We start from the raw sequence: 21,854 nt of genomic DNA, 5'->3' as shown, positions 1-21,854 counted from the left end.
ACAAAAGAGTCTAGAAATGCTGAGCAGCGCAGTGGGGTGTAGAGGCCCTGTGGTGTCACTTTGACTGATTTAGTTTTCACAAGGCTGAATTGGGTTGGAGTGTAATGAGATTGGGTATCCCTGTATATTTATACTGACCCTGTTGTAATGGATCTTTTTAAAGATAAATCTTCTTTAAACATAAGAGGTAAGAAGAGAGGGGAGAGGGCAGGCAAGGTCTGTAGAAAGTATCTGTAAAGTTTAATCATATGAGACAGGGATTTTCCAATATGGCTTGCAACACAAAGGACATTTAGCTATCAGCATCACGGTGTATATTTTCTAAATCACAACACCCACACATTTCCTTAGCCAAGTAGAAGTTTTCCTTCCATGGTTGCATATCTAAAATTAGCCTGAAGGTCAAATCTGAATAGAAATACCCTTACTATTGAATGTGCTGGGAATGATTGGTGCAATAGGCTCAATTTTCCCATCGAAAACCTCCATTTATTTTTTTTAAATAACAGTTGCTTTTACAGACAAAGAGCTTGGAGAAAGGCAAAATGAGACCTGCTGTATAAAATCAACATCAATATCTGCTTTCACTGCAAGGCTATTTTTATAACCAACTATTTTAAATGTAACAAGATGGATATGGTAAAGCCATAGTAAAAAAGATGTAGCATGAGGCTTCTGAATAGTAAGGCTGAACATAGACATGTCAAAGAAAGGCCTTACCATTTGGAAATTGTTTGTATGACAGATATACACAATGAAGAATTCTAAGTTAAGAAATGCATTATTGAGAAGGACTGAATAGTTCAGATCTAAAAATAGTTGTTTAACCTGCAGTTGTATTATGTGAGGACTATGCAGCCTATACTGCAGAAACACAAAAGCACCATCTTGCAAGAAGTGCATTTATCAGCCACAGTGTTTTATTGAGTGCTTTAATAATACAAGTGTACATCAACTGATCCACAGTCAAAAGTGGCAGGTCCCTAAGAAATTTACAAGCACTTTTTTTTTGTTTTTTAAGTAAATCAAAATACATATTAATTTGTTCAACGCAATAGCCTTTTGTGTGGGAAACAAAAGGCTAGTGATAAACACAGTCTTAGTAATGCACAGTGATTCTTGATTTTAAGCTTTTATACAAAACTTGTTCCCAGTAGCATGCACCCACCATTAAAGACTTCAGTACAAAAAAATAACCCTAAACACTACATTTAAGTAGAAACGAGATATAATTCGGAATTTGTTTGTTTTCCCCAAAACCACATGAAAGAAAAAACCCCAAACAATCCCACACATTAATACAAAGCTTTGTGATAAAGCTCTATACTATTACAGATCCAACATTCTTTGCACTGATAACCAAAATTCCCTGTCTACATTTGAGGGAAACAACTTTCAAGTTAACAGAACAAAAAAACCCAGAACAAATAAAAATAAAAACAAAAGAAGAAAGTAAGGACAACCTTTTGTCACAAAATGGTTCAAAATTTAATAAAAAATAAGAATGAAGGGAAGGGCTATTGATGCACTTAGTGAATGTGCTTGCACAGGTCCAGCAAATCCTAGAGTAGGTTCCTATGTGGCGTATCGCTTGGTCCACTGTCTGGCCATTCTGTCGTGCTCTGCTCTGTTAGTCATATACTGAGTGGCAATGCTTCCAACCAGAGGGTCAGCTGAAAAGGAAGAAAACAAACCGTGAAATACACATCAGCCTTGAAAGTATGAAAAATCTGTATTTAGATCCACAATCATTCAGTTCTCATAGGTTAAACTGTAAGAACAAGGCACCTACATATACCAGCCTAATTTTGAAAGCACAGAAGGAAGAAGATGGGGAGGACATGGCTTGCAATTAGCTATACATTTATGGTAAACATATAACTGAAACAATTTTCTAAAATTCTACCTCACAAAACCATGTTCCAATGATTTAATTTTGAGCTCAAATTCACCTTCATTTATTTATGGTATTAGACTCCCACAAGTATATATACAGTTGTAATCTGAGTGTGGTGCTTGCACTATTTACCACTGAGATACCTCAGACAAGATGTCAGGTGTTCAGTAAACAGAGTAAATCTGTCCTTTTTTTTGTTCAGTTGTTGATGATAAGAATTTATGATAGGAGAAATATGCTGGTTTAGCCAAAAGGCAATTGATTGGCTTATGGCCAACATCACCAAATATTACTGAATAATATCTAATGAAAAAAAATTTGCTTTGCATGCCTGCACTTTCAGAAGAGTCTGTAATTTGAATGTCAAGTTTGTAACTTCTAAATTAGTAAGGCAAGTTATCACTGTGACTGCAGTGTACTGTGCCCCTTTAGTCTCAGTCCTGTGAACACTTACTGCATGTGCTTACCTTTAATATATCCAGAAAAGGTCACTGAGGCCTGGACTCGACTATTTTTACATGCATAAGTGTCGAAGAAGCATATCTGATCTAAGAACCATTTTAAAAGTTGTAGACTAGAAAGTGTATCACATTTAACTCCTCAGCCAAGGTGGAAAAACTACGTAGGGGATCACCAGCTGGACTTTGTTCTGTGCAAACAGGAGGCAACAGTATATGTACATTTAAGGAGTGAAAAGATATTCATGGCTGGAACAAGGTTTGAGAAGCACTGTAGGGTAAATGGGGAATTTGGGCAATATGAAAGGGCAACATTTTCTTCACAAAAATTTTAGGAAGTAGCCACAGGGAAACCTTGTCATAGTGCAACAGTGGTTTGGGGATCAGCGTGATAGCACTGCTATTCCCACACCCTCCTCAGATGCAACGCCTCTGTGTGAAAGAAACACTTTCATAGACCTGCGGAGAAATGGAGACTAAGGGTTGAACTTGAAGCAAAATTTGATGAATGTTCTGGTTTTCGTACTGTTGGGGAAGGTGGTGTTTGGCCTCTGAGACATCTGGCTGGATGGGTTGCAAGACATTATCATCTGGAATGTGGCAAATTCTTATTGAGGTTTAGTGAGTATTTAAAGTACTGCCTCTAAGATCTTTATAAAGCCTTGTATGAGTCAGTGTGTGCTGTTGCAAAGATTTACCCAGTTCAAATCTGAAAGTTTTTTATGTGCAGGATGAATGCTTCTGTGAAAGAGTGTCTTTCACATTGCGAGCTGGAAATCAATTTCTTTGATATACTGCAAGGGTACTGTGGATCACATCATCATCATTCCAAATCCTGGATGATAACTGCAAGGTTTGGTTTCCTAGTGTGGGTTTCCACGTACATTTCCTTTTGGAAGCAAGGAAGTATTTCAAGAACATACATATTTAGAAGGCTTTGGAAGGTACAGGCTCTTCCTCTCACCTCCTCCCAGCGCAGGAGGGTGTCTCCTTTCTTTTGGGGTGAGAAAACCAGTGAGAGGAGTTCTTGGTAAGAAGATGCCGAAATCTGATGAAGCCTAGTAATGTAGAGAACTAGGCTGTTTATCCGTATGTTTGAGACTTTGTCTTTGCAGTGTTTTGTTTGGCAGCTGGGGAAAGAGTGGAGGTGATGGCCTGCAAGACGTCTCAGGTCTGTAAAGCTTTTGTTGTAGGTGTATAAATTCCCACTGAGAGGGTGACCTGAGAACCATCATCTCGGGTGCTTCCCTCAGGCAAGTGCCTCCCTCCATCATTGCCTGCCTGTATGAAGCAGGACTGTGAAAACAGAGGTCCTTGCTTCCTGTAGCATGAGCAGGACCATCTGCACCCACGGCCAGCTGCCAAGTGAATGCTACTAAAAGGTACTCTCAGTAGTAACAGTAATGACATTGCTTTTTTCAATTTGGTTGAGTTTTTTAGGTATAATATGGAATAAAAGAACAAACACACAATTTGGCAAACCCACTTGCTTTTTTAAGACCCTAAACTGAGAGAATAAAAAAATAGTTATTGACAGTGAAGTCCAGCTATTTCACATCTCTGTCATAGGGTCTGGAGGAGTGCTGTCATTACACGTAGTTATTTATGAGGACTTCAAAAAGGACTCTTCAAGAGGTGTTTGAAGAGCTGGCTTATTTTAGTAGTTCCTGTGAAGCCATAAAGCCACTAGGATGCACAGCTGCTTTGTTTGGGAAGTCAGGACAACTGATTTAAATTTAAACTTCAGATCAGAGCCACGCAACCAGTGGCACACTAGCCACTTCCATTCAGCACGCTCCATTTGTGCCACAAGATTTAAGGATGGCATGTGAGATCCAGAAATGCCACTGGTCTCTGTCTGCACCTGTGTGTGCAGCTTCAGCCAGTGGCAGCCCCAAGGACACAGATCTCAAAACACTTCATGAGTCATGAGTTACCACTGCTATACAGTTCACTGGGATGGGCCATAAAATGGAGATTACAAGATAAATTGAAATACCTTAACTAAGACAATTAAAAAATTCTCGACACGCATGATCCTTGGTTATAGTGTCCAAGTCCTACAAAATATCAAGTATGAGGAAGAAATTCTACAAAATACCAAATACAAGGAAGAAACAGCAGTTTCCATTTATCCTCTAAATTATGTAGCACCACGTGGTTCTCAGCTGGGCTGCACTGTTTAAGAGGTATTGTGAACTCTCCATTAGTAAGGCAAAGTATGTATTTATAAAACAACAGCTGCATAAGTTATCTAATTAAGAGATAAAAAGGAATACTGGATCTCAACATTCATAAGGCCATTTTACACTTGTTTCCACTTCTCTTTACCAGAAAACACTTTATTTTCCATTTGTCTGTATCTTTGGTTTTAGTCTTGATGTTAGAAATTTGTTTCCATAACTAGTAAACTGCTTGAGTTTTTTTTTTTACTTTATTTTTTTTTTCTTTTAGAAGTAGCATGATTCATCATTGAATCAGGGTTAATTTTAGAATTTGACTCCAAATGCGTCCAAATGACAACAAAAACCAGGGGACAGGAATATAAAGCTATGCTAGAATTATGTCATCAGAACAACCTAGTGAAAGAAATTAAAATAAATCCATAATAAATTAACAACAATAACAGCAAAACTATGCAACTGCTGACCTGGCAGGAGGAATGTACCCTTGGATCACCAGATGCATGTGGTGACTGGCCTGAGAGCTGAGATGGCACCCTCTGTGCACAGCTCCTTCCCTGCTGTGTGTGCAGGCAGGAGCTTCCCGGCCCTGGGGGGTCGGTGGCTGCAGGAGCCACGATGAGGCAGAGCGATGGTGTATGGCACTCACAGCACTGGAACCCAGGAGCAGGGCTGTGGGTGGCAGTGACTGTGACAGCCACATGTAGGAAATTGTGCTGTGGCACACACTTTCAGCCCACCAGAGAAGCTGCTGCAACTCTGTGGACTTGGAAATCTTTAAAGTCTTGTAATTTACCGTTCCTTGCAGTCCCGGACTCTAACTCCTAAAAATCTGCCCTAGGATGTCTCTATAACCTTTAACTTGTGTAAAGAAAAATTTTTATTCCATACCCTGATTAATTCCATGTTAAATATTAACATACCAGGAGTTACAGAACCAAATTTCATATTAGAGGACAGTGGATGAGTAATGGAAATATATAAAAAAGCACCATATTATACAGGCAAGGACAGAAGCTATAGTTCAGTGATGCAGTTTACAGGGAAAATGCCAATCAGAAGAAGTAAACTATGAAGAAAAGCTTCTGGATGATTTATAGGAAGACTGCAGCTGCTAAATCCCTCCTCGCCTCACCATATGTAATCCTCATGTTATATCAGAATTCATGAAATTGCCCTGTATTTATGTAGTTTTGAAAGCTGGGTGAGCTGGAGCTTGTCCCTAGCTTAAAAAGGTTGGGTGCTCTGCTCTACAACACCTTGTCATCTTCTTTTGCAGCCACTTAATATGACTGTACAAGGAAGAACATTTGTGTCTCATGTCTGTTGTAAGGCTAATCAAATTTATAGCCCAATTCTAGGAAGTTAATGCTATTGGGGATTTGGATGAGCTGAGGTTTGGTCATTACAAAATTTCAGCTGTGTTTAATGCTAGTTAAACTGCTTTATCATTCAGAAGACAGACTGTAATTCTTCTTTAAAACTACTTTCCCCCAAATAAATGAAAATATATTGCTGTACTGTATTTTTCTCAGCTTGTATTTTTACAGCTATTTCTATGTCAGCAAAGAGCAATTTCAGAGCAGAATTCATCTCATGGGCTTTTCAGTGCTCTTTTAAAAATACAGCAAACATACTCTAGTGAAATAAAAAATGGAGATGGTGCGTTTAACAGCTTGATTTCAATGTGCCTTCTCTGTCAGCCACACAATATGCAATGAAATTCCAACTGGTAATGCCAATATGGTTAAAGAGACACACATTTAGACTTAAAATGTACATTTTAAATGTTTGTATGCATTTTACATATATAATTTTATGAGCGTTTATTAAGCAGAATTATATTTCTAGTGAAGTATTTTGCAGTTTTAATAGAGAAGAGCTGATGGAGCCAGTTATTACATAAACATAAGTGGGTTCTCAGAAAGATTTTGGGAGTACCTTAAAAACAAAAAAACCCACAGCTCTATAAAAATCGCACAGTTTCTTCAGCCAAATACTTACAATGTGCTTTTTTTTTTCTCCAAGTTAGAATTCAGCTCTGTTTTAGGGAGAATTCAAAAGAGTTGGCCTCCAGCTGAAGAGCAGAATTAAAGTGGAAGAATTTCCAAAGGTTAGATGTGATTTGAAAGGTCTTATTCCTTCTCCTGAACTATAAACAACCAATTAAATGCTTCCTATTATTTGGACAGGCTGTGTGACATGTAGTAGAAAACAAACAGTTACATATGTAGAAGAGTTTCTGGTTTACAGAATACTTCTTTTTTAATTTTTTCTTTTTATTTTTTTTTTATAACAGCCTCTCTTTCCAAATATTATGCTATATTTCTTTTTACAATTAAAAATGTGGAGTGCTTTTTTTTTTTTTTTTAGGGAAAGTTGAGGTGCTCTATATGCCATCTACAGGATAGCAGCCTTGGAGTCATCTTTATACAGCAGCACAGGCAGGATTGGTTGGCCCAAAACCAAACCTTCCCAAAATAAAAGTTCGTATTTTTAGTAACTACATTTTGTTTGGTGATTTCAGTGCAAATAGCAGTGCAGGACAGAATATGTTCCCATGTTGTTTTGCAGTGAAAGCCAAGATTTCTGAATCCAATTTTTGTAGGTCTTAATATTGTACCAGCCTTTAAGAAATGGGTCCCAAAAGACAAATTAAAAAAAAAAAAAAGGAAAGAAAAAAATTAAGACTGGGGCAAGAGCAGAAACTAATAATTCACTGAAACACCAGTTTTCTTAACAGCAACTACTGACACCTTGATTCATACCGAAACCATCCTTAAACTTAATTAAAAAGAATTTGATACCTAATTATACTTTCTTGTGTTGTTTTCAGCAGTATCTAGGCTAGTATTATAAAAAGACCAGTCACTGAAACTGCAAAGGCAGTGTGAGACATGCTATACCAAATATATCACAGAACAATTTAATACTCCAAGAAGAAGGGATTAAGAGAAGATGAATTGTTTGTGAGTAATTGTATTTATAATGCTACTTTGCCTCGGGAAGTTTCCATAGTTAGCCATGTATCACCTGTTTTAAACCTAATGAACTCCTAGAAGACCATGTCAAGGATACTGTGAGTCTTGATGTGGAAAATGAGATATGTGAAATGCATCATAGCATCCTTCAGTGATCTTAGAGCAGCAGTGTTGCTTTCTTTTGCTATCATTAATAGTAATGCACAGACTAAGTAATTCTTTGAAGGCAGAGACAGGTGAAGTGGCACACTGAATTACTCCACTAACCTTTCCCCTTTGAAAAGAGTGCTGAAAATCAGGGCACAAGTGAAAACGAGTGGAGCACAGCACTAATCCTTGTTTGTGCGGCAATAAAACCATCCTCGCGGTTGGGAGTCTGATCAACACACGCGTACGAGCGGGAACAACAGAGTGATTCAACTCAGAACAAAGGGTGGTAGCAGGGCTCTGAATTGCTTTACACAGTCTACAAGCTGAACTACAATTTATTTCTGACTTTTACAAAATCACAATTCCAATTATCCATATAGAACATACTTGAGAATCTGCAAGGCTCTTTGAAAGCAATACAGGAGAATGACAAAATGATCAAGAAACACTGTATTAAGAAAAGGAAATAAATAAAATTAGTTGTTTCAGTAAAGAAAAATGGTAATCATTAGAGGAGAAAGGAGAAAATTCTGGAAAGGTCTAATGTCTACTGGGAAAAAAGGCTGTTAAGATAACAGAAGTTTTAGAAATTATAGTTCACAACAGAAGTCATACAATATAGCATATAATGAAGCCTGCTTCTCATTTCAGGAACTTTTATTGCAGATTTGGTTGGTCTTATCTTAACATTCAATAGAAAAATCCCAATACATATAGAAAGAACTTCAAGTAGTCTTACAGTGGTGCCTTAGTTTCCCATCTGTAAAGCTGGACTAATGCTCTTCCATCACCCAGGCTATTTTTTTTTGAGAATAAATACGCTAAACACTGCAAGGTATCTTGATGCTTTTGTAAATGTGGCTATATAGAAGTGTATTGCAGAGAGACTGCTATCCACGACTAGACCATACATTCTGAGCTCTATGGAATTGTCAGAAACACATCTGACTGCTATTAGGTTCATACAATGATTGCACTTACACAAATATTAAGGCATGTATGACTTGATTACGATGTCCAAACTGTTTGAAGAAACAAATGTTGCCTATCCTCAGTTCTGCAAATCCCGTTTAGAAAACATCCATTTACTAAAATATCCATTTTGTAAGCATGGAAGGAGAAATTCATTCCTCTCTCCCGACTTGTGCTTGATTGCTGTCAGGCCACCTACCACAGATCTGTGTGAAATATGAGGCTGCCTAAGAAAAAGATGTTTCAGAAATAAGGAGTATTATCTGGACCAATTTTATTAACGCAGCTCTTAAAGGAAAGTGTTGGCAGTGATTCATGTCTTTATCTTGCCAAGGGAAATCATTCTTGTTTAAAGAGAAAGATTTTTTTTTCCAGTTTTCAGCCAGATTTCTATAAACCTCACTGGCTGACTGGGAGTTACAGAGGCAATCATGGATCAGTGAGGCACAGTGTACTGATCTTGAAGAGTTGTCTTTAATTAAGGAAGAATGTGCATCTATTAGAAGTGCCAGCATGCTGGAACAATTAAAGTTCTGAAATAACACACTTCACTTTGATGCTTGGATGGGTCTCAATATTAAAAGCACTGATACATTAGCAATGTATCTGTTCATAATAATGAACTCAATTGAGAAACAGTCATTGCTATTGGAAAAAAAATTAATAAAAAGGTGTTAGTCACTGTAGAACTGGATTTGAAAGACATTACATGGCATGTGGTTTGATAAAATTTGCAGAAGTTACAGCAATATGCATTTACCTTGTGGAAGCTGTCTGTGAGTGGATAATAAGGAAATCACAGCCCCCAGGTCTTAAAAGGCTGTTGAGCAATCAAAATGTTAAGGCCTATAATGTAACTGGCATTTATCCATAGGGTCATAACTCTACTTTTGGAAAAGCGCTGTGGATGTGATTTTTTTTTGTGTCTGAAGACTCATTAAGGAGGGTTGGCTACTCTATAGGAATGTTAGTGTGTTTAGCACTTCTTTCATCTAAAGATAAAAGAACTAGTTTTCTTCTGGTTTTCTTTCTTCTTACTTCCCAGTAATCACCTACTTCAGGAAAAACATTGACCCATGGGTCTTATGCAACCTGAAGGAACAGTTTAAACCCAAAAAAATGATGTATAAAGCTATTCTCTGTGACCATGCTTTGTGCAGCGTAACACATCCAATGATCACATGTACCAAAGGTAGATTACTCTGCAAGAAAACCAGGAGGTCCAATAGGATCCACTTTACCATATGGATTCCCAGAGGACAGGGAGAGGAGGAAGTGTTACTGCATAGTCTGGTCTTTGGTGGCATTTAGACTCTGAGAGGAAAATGAGTCCTAATGCCATCTTCACTCTTAGGAGAAGTGCTTGAATGTGAGCAATACCAAAAATCTTCAACTTAAACACGTCCAGATCATTTTAGGTCAGATGTAGAACTCACCTGTGTTCTGCTCTTTCATCTATCCCTTTATAACTTTATTGCAATTAATCTTTGAAGCAATTAGTAAAGCCTACATATGATAGGAATGTTGCTTACTTTGGTTTAATCTGATTTTCTTCTTCTTGTCCTATTAAATCTCAATATTAATTTGTCACACTTAAATCCAAAACTGCTATCAAGAATCCCATACAAATTGTTAAAAGAATACAAGAGGTCTTTATTTAGAAAAGAGTGGGTTAGTGAAGAATTTTGTTCCTACTAAAAGTCTACTAAATAGGACTCTTTCATAGCCTAGGGCCTGAAATCCCTTGACAAGTTGAACATCCCTTGGAACAGGAATAGGAACTTCAGTGTGCCTTACATGAACACACCACTTACTGTTACCAAATAATGACACAAAAAATAGTCAGGCCTCAATTCCCTATCTATACTTCCTTTCTCCAGGTGAACCTGTGGAAAGAAGTCACAGCCTGTATCTGGCTCACACATATTATGTCTATATCTTCATCCAGAGGCAGTGGAATAAAAATGCACAGAAACCAATTTATCCAGAATTTTTGTTGCTAAGCCCCAGATGCTGTCTTTGATGGGACTGTCTTCTTTCTTTTTTTTTTTTTTTTTTTTTTCCTGAACTGCAAACATGGGTCATTTGTGCCTGGTTATGTGATCCAATGTTGTGGCCTCGGTGTTGCCACATCTGTGGTCCAAAGTATTCTAGAGGAGGCATTCCAAAATGTTACTGCAGTATAAATGCTGGAAATAAGTGCCATCTCCACAGAGTAGGGGACAGGGACTTCTGGAATCAGTCTCACTGCTAATGTGTACAACCAGACAGGTTTCTGACAGTCCAGAATGGTGATGTCTGATCTCTTCAGTGCTGCAGAATTTGCAACAATGCTGCCCTATCAAAAGAGGCATCCAAGGAGCATGCCTGTACCAGCACAAAGTGGCTCAAGAACATATGAAAACCAGAGTGTCATCCTGCCCCAAAGACTGGTACCCACTTACGGCAACATTTCTGGAGTCTGATCATGGAGGTGGCACAGGATATCACATGAAAGCAGCAGAGCGGTGCGAGCTCTAGCAATGACTGAGGAACCAGCAGGTGAGTGAGAAAATAACCCCATTTTACTAACCAAATGGACTATCCTCTTCTAAATTAACTTTCAGAACATGAATATAATTACGCTTCATTATGAACAGGTTCTAATAGGACTAGAACGAAAAGCAGGTTAAACAAAATGATTAGCATTCATTATGTAGGCAGCTTTTGCTCCTGGATTAGTTGCAATGGAGTTTCACATGGCAAAGCTGAAAAAAGGATTGAATTTGTGATATTTTACAGCAAAATTTGATATTTAGTACCAGGTAAAACAACTTGGAAATCCTACCTTTCCTGCCTGAGGGGTCACATTGACTCCATTGTCATGCCTGACTAAATGATAATCACTTCGCACAATGGTTTCAGGCATTGGCATAAAAAGTCCTAAGACTGAGCCATAGAAAAAAGCTATACAAGGCAGAGACAGAAAAGACATGAAAGGACATGGAGGCTTCCTTCTGCTACTATAATACTGTGTCTTACAATAAATTCTAATCAATATTATAGACACTTAAGCAATGAGGATTCCAGCCTTGAGAATTTTCTGAAATCTAATTCATCTTGAAGTTGCAAATGCTCCACTCCATAGAAGGGCCTTTTTCTAAGTCATGTACAGATGGAAAATTCTACAAACAATTTACTAATCACAGTTCTATTTCTGTATCCCATATGAATGTGAAATCTTACAGTACAGCCCATCCTTAAATTTGTGACAATTACACCACATATTTTGGTATTTAACTAGCTGTCTACAACTCCATCTAATGCACCTGAACTTAATTTGCTGTGAAAATAGGGATTCTGAAACACACATTGCATATAATTTGTTTTATTTGTTGCCTTTGTTAGATCTGCAAAACTGTAAAAAACAAACAACCATTTCCTCCTCCTCTGCTGAATAATGGAGAAAATTAGCCATGCAAAATAAGAGAGACATGTCTTGCAGCGGTGTAAATCATTTCTGAAGGTAGAATATGAATGACTCAGGAATACTGATTTCTAAAATCTTACTCAAGAAGGTGAGAGACTAAATGATTTAACAGCTAACACACTTATATCCGGGATTATAAATACTGCTTTTCAGAACTGACTGTACATTCTTATGGAGAATCTGTTAGGCAAATATAGCAGGCTTCTTTTCCGGAGCTTGAAGAATGGGAGCAGTGTGATTTCTATAATGAAACAAGAATAATTGTATTTTAAGAACAGGAAGAATCAGTCTTAAAAATAGTTGTGCTAATCAGGGTCCTGAAGGTGGTTTGTAGGCAGTTGGCAAGGAATTTGAAAATCTGTCCTTGCATTCGCATTAAAAGAGCTACACAGGGAGAAAGAAAAACAACAAACACACAAAACAAAGCCCCCACTTAATAAAATGGAACAAAGTCTAAATGAAAAATATGGAATACAAAAGCTCAGCAGGGTTGATGCCAGTTTACTACATCAGAGATTTGAGCTGTTTGTACTAATTGGGAATAATGAATATTAGATTAAATTATTATGAGGTTAGAAAATTAATGTGATGTCTAAATTTATTGATTTTCCAGTTTTGTTTTTTCCTTAAATATATACAGTTCAAAAATTATATCCAGTCAAATTGGTTAACCCTGGAAGTGCTGTATCTACTTCATACAAAAAAAAAATATTCCAATGTAATTAAGAACATGTCTGCATTGGCTAGACAAAACCTGCATGAAACAAAGAAAATACATTTAATGACTGTAAATGATTAGAGTGTATTTTGAAAGTAAGAGGCAGTTTACTTCATATCTTGGAACTCATTCAAATTAAGGTAGAACTCGGTATTTTATATATGAGATATAATCAAGAGCTTTATTTAAATACTTCACATTGTTAAACACTTAACATTGATGACTTATTTTGGTCTCAGTTCACACCAAGATTTATTATGTGTGTGCACTAAATTACCTGTCTTCTCTCTGAGGTAATGGGCATAGGAAACCTCCACTGGTACTATTTTAAATTGCACATGTTTATTGGAAGGAAAATGAATTGTAACCTTTTGTAATTGTAGCATCCATCACTCATGCAGTTTTTCAGATACTTTTAACTTAATGATGGTTGAGCTGAAGCTCATAGTAATTCTGTTTTTGTTGAGCAGAAATGGACAAACTTAAAACCCCCCTGTATGTATATTTATCATATAACTTGTATAAGCTTCTTAAAAAAAAAAGAAGAAAGAACCAAAAATGTCAGGTGTATGTTACTTCCAATTTTTAATAAGACTGTATTTTATATGTTCTAGAAACGCTTTTTGAGGAATAATTAAAATTAGGAACAGTTAAGGGTAGTAACAAGACTTTTCTCTCATGAATGCCAATTGCATCCCTTTCCCTTTATTTCTCCACACAGATATACAAAGCCTCTTTACTGATTTGAATTTTAGTCTCTGATTTCATCAGATGCCATTTAATAAACTGATAGCTGGGTATTATTATGTGTGAAGTTCAATTTTTCTCACATCTTCCTAAATAAAAACAAAATGAGAGCAGAAAATTTATTGAAAAGGACAAGAAGTCATTAGCAGCATGGTCAAACCCTTCCCATTTAAGGAATGTTTGAAATCTAATCTTATTTCTTCTAGAAGAAACAAAACCACAAAATAAGATGTGACAGCTAATTTGGTAAAGTTATTAAAAAAAAAAAAGTGGTCTTGCTTAACTTTTTCGTAGTAAGAAGGGAACACAAACAAAAACCCAACACACTTAGCTGAAGTTAAAGGAACTAAATAGTTAAACACATCCAGAAATAAAAGTGTAGAAATACTAGAAGGTGATTTAGGAAATAAAAAGGAATTTGAAAACTCTAGCAGTCATGCACCACCATGAGTTCCCATAGCAAAGGCTGTTACTGCTCATGCTTCAACACATCATCTGATTGTCAGCTGTGGTTAGGAGGGAATTTCCTCTTCTGCATATTAGTGTGTGAGTAAAGTGCTTTGAGGGATTTTTAGGCTTTTGTCTGAACCACTGAGCGATGGGCAGTCACAGGCATTGTACCTGACTGAACCAAGTAGTACTGGTTTTCTGCTAGAGAATGACTTCTAGCAATTATTCTATGCAGAGTTACAGACACATCAGATAAAAAAAAAGATCAGGGTAAGTGCGTGTGTGACTGGCATTTAGAGCTACAGCTAATGATTGTGTTATGCCTTGTATACCACAAAATCCAGGCAGCACATTTTATTTTTGAAGAGTAATCTCTACCATTTGCTTTCTAAATTATATAAACCCACCAATTTTCTTTTGTAAATAGTTCCAGACGCTTTTCAGAAAAAAAAAAATTATTTAAGCAGACTGTGGACTTTTGAAACCAAAATGAGGGGTTTAAAACTAAGTATTTCTAAACAATCTTACTTCTTTACTTGTGTTAATCTTTTTAATAATGTCTTGTGAGCTTTGTATAGCCCAAATCTAAACACACTAAAAGTCTCTAACTCACAAATAATACTCTTCTATCCATAAGGTGTTGTCAAAGTGCAACTGAAAAGAGCAAAGATTTAGGCCAACATCAGTAGTAATCCTGATCCAAGCCTTCTTCCCTTGCACACATAATTAGAAGATATTCCAAGACTTATTTTGCTGAGAACTACTAAAGGGATGGCAGTTCACAAATGTTTTTCTTGCTGTTATAATAATCTCTGCAGTTATGGGTTCATGTTGAGGGGACTTAAGCCAACTGATAAGAACAAAATCTTTTAACAGTTTCATCAGCTCTTCATGGCAAGGAAAATGAATTCTATATCAATGCTTATCTATGTGCAATTTTCATAATGTGCTGCTGAATTGCTCACATTTACATCTGTTTAATTTCATGTTTATAGATCATGTCCACAGAGTTTAAGACATATAGGTGTAGCTAATATGCAAATATTTAAAGACCAGATGTGTATAGCAAGGCTCGTCCTGGCAGTGCTGAGAGGCTCTTAGTGGGACTTCAGATGTTTAATTCCCATGGGAAGTATTGAAAAGCCTGCCAGCTTTCAGCCATCATCTTTAGGTGCCTAAATGTCTTTAACATATTGGTACTGTTTGTTCAGCTCAGAATATGAGAAACTGTGATTCAAACTACAGAATAGCAGTCAGTATCAAATACCTACTACAGTATAGCCAGTATAGCACAATATCTTTTGAAAGGAATGGAAAGAGAAAGCACTGATAAACTATCAACAATTTGTAAATATCAGCTCTAGATTCCATGATAAGATGAGTGCAAATATGTACATACTACACATGTAGCAGGTTCTGCAGGATAGGCAGGTGAACACCCAGTATTTAAGAAAGTACTTTCTTGTGAAAAGAACTTTGTTGCAATTGATGGGATTGCTTTGCTTATGTGAGTGAAGTTGATGGTGACAGATTTTTCCCAAGGCAACTCCACTTTTGACTAAGTCACTCTGCACTCTCTGAGGGCAGAATAAAACCCAGCGGTTTTATGCTGCATTTTCTTTCATACTCCTATAGGACAATTAGGACAGCCTTCATGGAAAACACCTGGTCCCAGCCCAGCAGCACCAAAACAGCAGAGCAACCACACACTACACTTTGTCTTTGCCAAGCCAAGGCCTCTGGAGTGAGCTCATTTCATTTGTAGACAATTTATGTCAGAGATGTAAAAAGGAACAGAAAGTCTATGTTGCAGCATAGAAGAAACCAAAAAACGTGACTACTTGAATTGATTCCTCCTCATTCTAACTTTCATTTACTGCCTCCTACTTGTTGCCATGCTTGAGTGACATGGCATAGAGTATTTTCCTGCTTCAGATACAAAGAAAGTATTTTCCATTGTGCTGAAACAGCTCAGAAACCTGTCTGTTTCCTGACAGAGCACAGTATACAAACTCTGTAGAAAAGGGAAAAATAAGCTCCAAGCTAAAGAATATAAATAATCTCAGACAACAGAGCAATTTCATTGTTTACATGACCCTCTACTGCTTACAAAAAGGATATATGGCAAAATGAGATTATTTTGCTGTATGTCTGATAGTACTGTGTTGTGACTTTGCACCTGGTAGCCTGTGGGTGCCAGGAAAGAATCAAAGTAGCAGGGCTTGGCCTGCCTCATAAAATTGGACAAATTAATATTGTTTTGTCAACTACTGAGTATTTCAGTAATTTTCCAGACTATTCCTCACATTTGACAAATCTACTCAAATATGGATTATTACAGGATGAATATTTATAATTTTAATGAGAATTTATAATGACTATTTATAATTTTCCTGTCTTCTATATGTCTTGACAAAATGTTTGAAAAGGAAACAAAATTTCATTGGAAACCACAACGGAATATACTTGGACACAGGAAGGACTAAGAGTGTTTTTTGATAGACTTAATAAAGCTGGTAAGATGCTAAATGAGAAAGAAAAAAATCAGATTGGATTCTGAAGCAGTTTCTCATAGCAGCAAAATGTGCAGATTATGGCTTTGAGGAAAAAATTACAAGAATGAGGAAAATGAGAAGTGGCTCATCCCTTGAACTTGCTGTCAGCCAGAGTTTCTAAATTCACTTCATAACTGGGGGTGAGGGAAAACAAGGAATGATAATTGGGAAGTCTGAAAAATTGCAGAAGGAACATTGGACGTGAACCAGCACTGACAGAAAGCAGCCTCTGCTATGGGGAAGCACCAGATGAGCAGGAACACTGTACATGCTCCCTGTTAGATCGAGATATACAGAATAACTGAGAGGAAAAAAGATACACCCAGTCTGCTGAGTGGTGAGGGGCACAGACCTGTTCTTCGTTATTGGAGGTTGGGTAGCTATTTTAAAGTTTGAACATGGAAGCCAACCAGCAGAGCTGTGACCATAAGTCAGCCAAATTCCCACTTGCAGCCAAGTGCTCCAGCATGGAACAGATTTTATTATTACAGCTATGTTACATTTTCCTTTATTAAGCAGCCTTAGATTTATTTTTAAACTTTTTTTTGACAGGCTAGAATTCTTAAATATCTCTGTAATTCTCAAAATAGATCTTTTTTGTTGATACAGTGGACACCTATTAGTATATTAAAATGCATGATTGTATGGCTGGGGCTTTGCAGCTGAAAAACCGAGTGATTCCTGTGGAACCTGATGTGTCAATACACACTGGCTCTGTAAGTGTCTGTGGCAATTTTGGCTCCCAGTGTCCCTGTGCCAGACATAAGCAGCCCAAAGCAGTGTCAGGAGAATGGAGTGTGCCAATGGGCATCAAGTCAAAGCCTGGCAGTCTCACTCCGACTCCCAGTGGGAGTTGCATTTTCCTGACAGAGTTCAAGGGAACCTATTTCCCTTTGCCTGGGGTGTGCAGAAGACAATTCCATGGGTGTTGTATATTGGGTATTCCAGGTATTCCTGTCAATACCTGTCAATATACTTTATGCAAATTGGTAGAGGTTACGGAATTGCTACAAAAAAAAAAGCATTTGGATGAAGCTTAAATTCAAATATCAACACATTCAAAATGTAAAGGTGCTCAAAACTTCCTAGACATCAGATCTACTCATGTTGCACTTGCAAGTACGGACCCTGGCTGTAGCAATTCCAACAGCCAGCTTTGGGAAAGGCTGATGAAGGCAAACCTACTGAGGGATGGGCCAGTAGCACTGCAGCAGGATACCAACTTCCATCCAAAATTGTATACTGCTGGCTGAAAGGGAAATGGGTGGAGAAATCACTAATTCAGTTCGTTTCCTTGCATGTTGTCTGAGTTAAATCTCCACACTTCTGTTTTGCAAAGGTTTTGGACGCAGCAGCAATTCCAGCAGCTTTGTAGAAGGGTAAATACTGTTCAGGCTTTTAGGGCTTTTATGTTTATATTGAAAAGTCACTTTCCAAAGTGCTATTTAAGATCTCATTGAGGATCAAAGATATGCATTAAATTACACTACTGAATCCTTTTCTGCAAAGAATGACAGAACTCGGATTTCATACCCTTAGCAGCAAGAGTACAGAAACTTGAACACCTTTAGGAAAATGACAAATTAAAAAGAAAAGAGAAAAATAAAAAAGAAAGAAAAAAATAACGTAATAACTGAATTCCACCTCTAAAGTTTCCCTAATAGCAGGACCTTTATGCAAGGTGCATGCAAGGGTGTTAATATTTTTTTGGCAGAAAATTTAGGCAAACCTAAACATGAAAAACCACATGGATTAACTTGTAATTGCAATAGAAAAACAACAAAAGTATGTTATCCAAAATTGCCAGTTATACCTACTCTCTGATAAGAACAATGAAGTTTCTGGGGAAAATAAAGGCAAAACATAAGGATGACTCATACAGAGAAAGCTTAGAAGCACATCTTGTGTCCCTTAGTGAAACATGTAAAGATCCCCATAATCTTTGTATCTTGTTTGACTTTGCTTATCTATGCTTAGATAAATGTAAGTCATTAAAATGCACAGCCACATTACTTCATGTGGGTTAACAATGTGTGAAACCATCTAAAAAATTCATGATACATGGCAGTACTTGTAAAAAACAGCACACATACTTCTAACTGAGGTACATTTTCTTTGAAAACCACAATGTATGTTGCAGTTTCTTAACATAAACAGTCTGCATTTCAGAGGTGCAGAGCAACTGCAACTACTATAAAAATTGATGGGGCTCACATCAAGGTAATGTAGTGTTACTTGTCCAACTCATTTATTCTTATAAGTATATTTAATGTAAGGACATGCACACTTCAGTCTCAAACTACATTCACAGCAAACTTTACACATAATACGGAACAAACTGCCTCACACCTTCTGGTGGGTTTAAAAGGTAAGAAGAGACAAGCAACTTTACACTGCTAATATAATATATCACTGAAGTATCTGAGAGCAGAGTCAGAGCAACCAACTTGACTGGTGCTGACCCCAGCGAAGCGAGCACTGCAGAGAGTTGTTTGTGCATTTCCTTTGTCAGAGGTTAATATCCTTTTCTTGCAAAAGTCTTTTTTTCCTTTTGCTCTTCCTTCCTTTTTCCCCCTCCTTTTTTCCTTTTCCGTTCTCCACCGTTTCACTAACTTGGTTAAAAAGAAGACAAACAGTGAAAATGACCTTCAGTGGGGCTGCCAGTGAGATAGGGACATCCTAAAGGGAGCAGTAAATATTTCCACCTGGATGACGGTGATGATGAGCGGGTTAGTCTGTCTAGCTGTGCCTCATGCCCTGATGAACTCTACAAGTCAGGCACATTCAGGAAGGATGACTGCAGTGAAGATGAGCAGGGGAATGGAAAACCTCTCTTACAGAAGGAGGTTAATGAACACAAGTCTGGTTAGTGTGCAGCAAATAAAGACCAGGTGGAAAGAGGATAGTTCATCGTTAGTACACTGGGAGTAAAAAACAGGAAAATGGTCACTTTAAGCTATAGGATAAAAGTTGCTTTAAAAACAAGTGAGTATAAAATTCCTGTGAATCAGTTCAGGTTAGGAATCAGGCAGAGGTTTCTAAAGAGCAAAGCAAGTGAGGCTCCGTAGAGCCCTCCTGCAGTTACTTTGGTTACAGCTGCCAGCCAAGTGTTCAGCCTAATGTTTGTGGGAAAGTAATATTGTGGCTACCCCCACCTCTGTCTGCACCCCCTGGCACATCCCATCACAGGAGCTTGCAGATGGGGTTGGCCACCACACAGGATAGGGGGCCAGAAGCAGCACTGAAGCAGAAGGGAAGAGGCTGGTGTAGGGAGATGCAGCAGGCTTTGTGCTGATGTCCTAATCAAGGCTTAGCAGCATGTTATTAAGCAGACATGATTTGACATTAGACTGTTGAGACATCAGGGATAATCAGGGCAGCCAAGTTCAGATTTTGAACATGTAAAGAAGGGAGCCAAGTAAAAAAAAGTGTTGCAGGGTTTCAATTTATTTTCTCTGGAGCATTTGCAAATGACATTTTTCCTGGGGCTGGAGAACCTTTAGCAGGGATGGCATGGCAATAATCAAAGGTGAACAATGAGCATTCTAACCCAGATCAGCATCACCAGCTCTCTAACTATAAAAAATAATTAATTTGTTTAGCACTTCAATCTCAGTAAAATACAAAACCTCAGGGGCCATCTGCACTTGAAAGCTCTTTTGGATTAAGGCAGTGTGGGAATTTACACGACTGTCCCCAGGCTCTGTGTGAATACTTAACGTGTAGTTGACTTTTACTTCAAAAAAGACAGGTTTTTGTTACTAAATATATTTTCAACGTGGGGACTATCCACACAGGGAGTTACTCTGAAATAACTAATTACACACACAGGCAAGCCCTAGCAGCTAACACTGGAAGTATTTTCAGCGCTCAAGCACAGAGCCTGTGAGCATCCACTCACATACTCTGTTTCTTGCAGATGAACGTATCTATCAGGTTTTGTAGGGCTGCTCATGCACATGCCAAAATGTTTACAGAACTGGAGCACTGCTTTGTAGAAAGGGATGCATGCTGTGCCCTCGAGTATCACCTTAAAGAAAAAAATGCTAATCCCCAGATTGGATGCTAGTGTATCCCACCATCTCTCCCATCTCTCTGATACTATTCCATTTGGCTCTCCCACACTCCCAGATAATGCACACATGTTCGCTCATACACAAACCCTACGGCATCCCTTCCCCCATGAAAAAGTCAGCCAGCTGTTACAAGATTTAGACATTTCATTAGCAGAGTTTACTGGATGATACTGCCAAGCAAAATAGAAACAATTAATAATAATCAGGACTGAAGGGTCTGAGACAGCTTATGAGTAAAGGATTGTATTAGTTGCTTAAAAAGGACAAACTCGCTCCTGCCTGGAGTGATAGGGAACAAAGGGCGGTGATGTATAACCAGGGAGGAAAGAGTCTCTCTCTGTGGCTTTTGTAGATTACCGTGTGAATGACAGGAGCGGCAGGAGCAAATACCTCTTTTCATTTGCTCAGCCTGCTGGAGAAGAATAGCTGCGCTTGCCAGTGAAGCTGCAGCTGTGCTCCAGCTCCACTTAATCACTGTGTATGACTGAGGGTTAATTAGCTGCCATTCTTATTTCTATTTGTTGTTCTAATGAAGATTTGCATAAATGTAAAAGTAGAGGGTAACTGATACTTGATTATTCCCTTCAGAGAGGCCAGGGGTGGAAGCCTCACCCATCCTAAGTGTTTATGTTTGCGGGAGATTCAGTGTTGCCTTTCCATTTGACCTATCTGCTTCTGGCTGATGAATAGTGAAAAAAGAGTTCAAACTTGCTTATCAAATAGAGACCCCTGTTGTGTTTCTGCCTTTAGAAAGGATCAAGGGATTAGAAAATTACTCCCAGCTGACAGAGAGGAAAATACATATATGCATGTTTCTGTACCTACGTATGTACATATATATGTGATATATTTCAGTGATAGGTATCTCAGTGATCTATGTATCAGTGATTGATTTATCTATCTATCTGTCTGTCTGTCTATCTATCCATCCATCCAATGGCATATAACCAATCATTTTTACTGATAAAATATCATAAAAAATAAAGGGACAGGCAGTACCATTCAAACATATTAGGCAATATGCTGAAAAGTAAGGACATGTGGATTTTTGCAAGCCTTCTGTTGTACATGACTAACATTCAAAGTCCACTTTTTTAATAAAAAAATTATCTAACATGAAACAAGAATTCTCCAAGGAAGGCAAAAAAGACTCAGCATTTCACAGATTCCTGTCACCAGGGCCTCGTGAGAGGGGATT

The 21,854-nt window shown here is 37.9% G+C and overlaps 1 protein-coding gene across 2 annotated transcripts in view; it reads right to left on the bottom strand.

Annotated features, from left to right (window-relative positions):
• Window positions 1–898: 898 nt before the first annotated feature.
• LOC139674049 (ubiquitin-conjugating enzyme E2 E2) overlaps window positions 899–21,854 on the bottom strand; it is a 204,364-nt gene continuing 183,408 nt past the window's right edge. For both annotated transcript variants that reach the window (XM_071560159.1, XM_071560158.1), the window contains exon 6: window positions 899–1,673. In XM_071560159.1, the coding sequence (XP_071416260.1) occupies window positions 1,576–1,673 (98 nt within the window). In that variant the 3' untranslated portion in view covers window positions 899–1,575. The remainder of the gene's footprint in view (window positions 1,674–21,854) is intronic.

The sequence above is a fragment of the Pithys albifrons genome, chromosome 7 (assembly GCF_047495875.1).
Source record: "Pithys albifrons albifrons isolate INPA30051 chromosome 7, PitAlb_v1, whole genome shotgun sequence".
NCBI classification, from domain to species: domain Eukaryota; kingdom Metazoa; phylum Chordata; class Aves; order Passeriformes; family Thamnophilidae; genus Pithys; species Pithys albifrons.
This window is presented reverse-complemented; position numbering and strand designations above follow the sequence as displayed.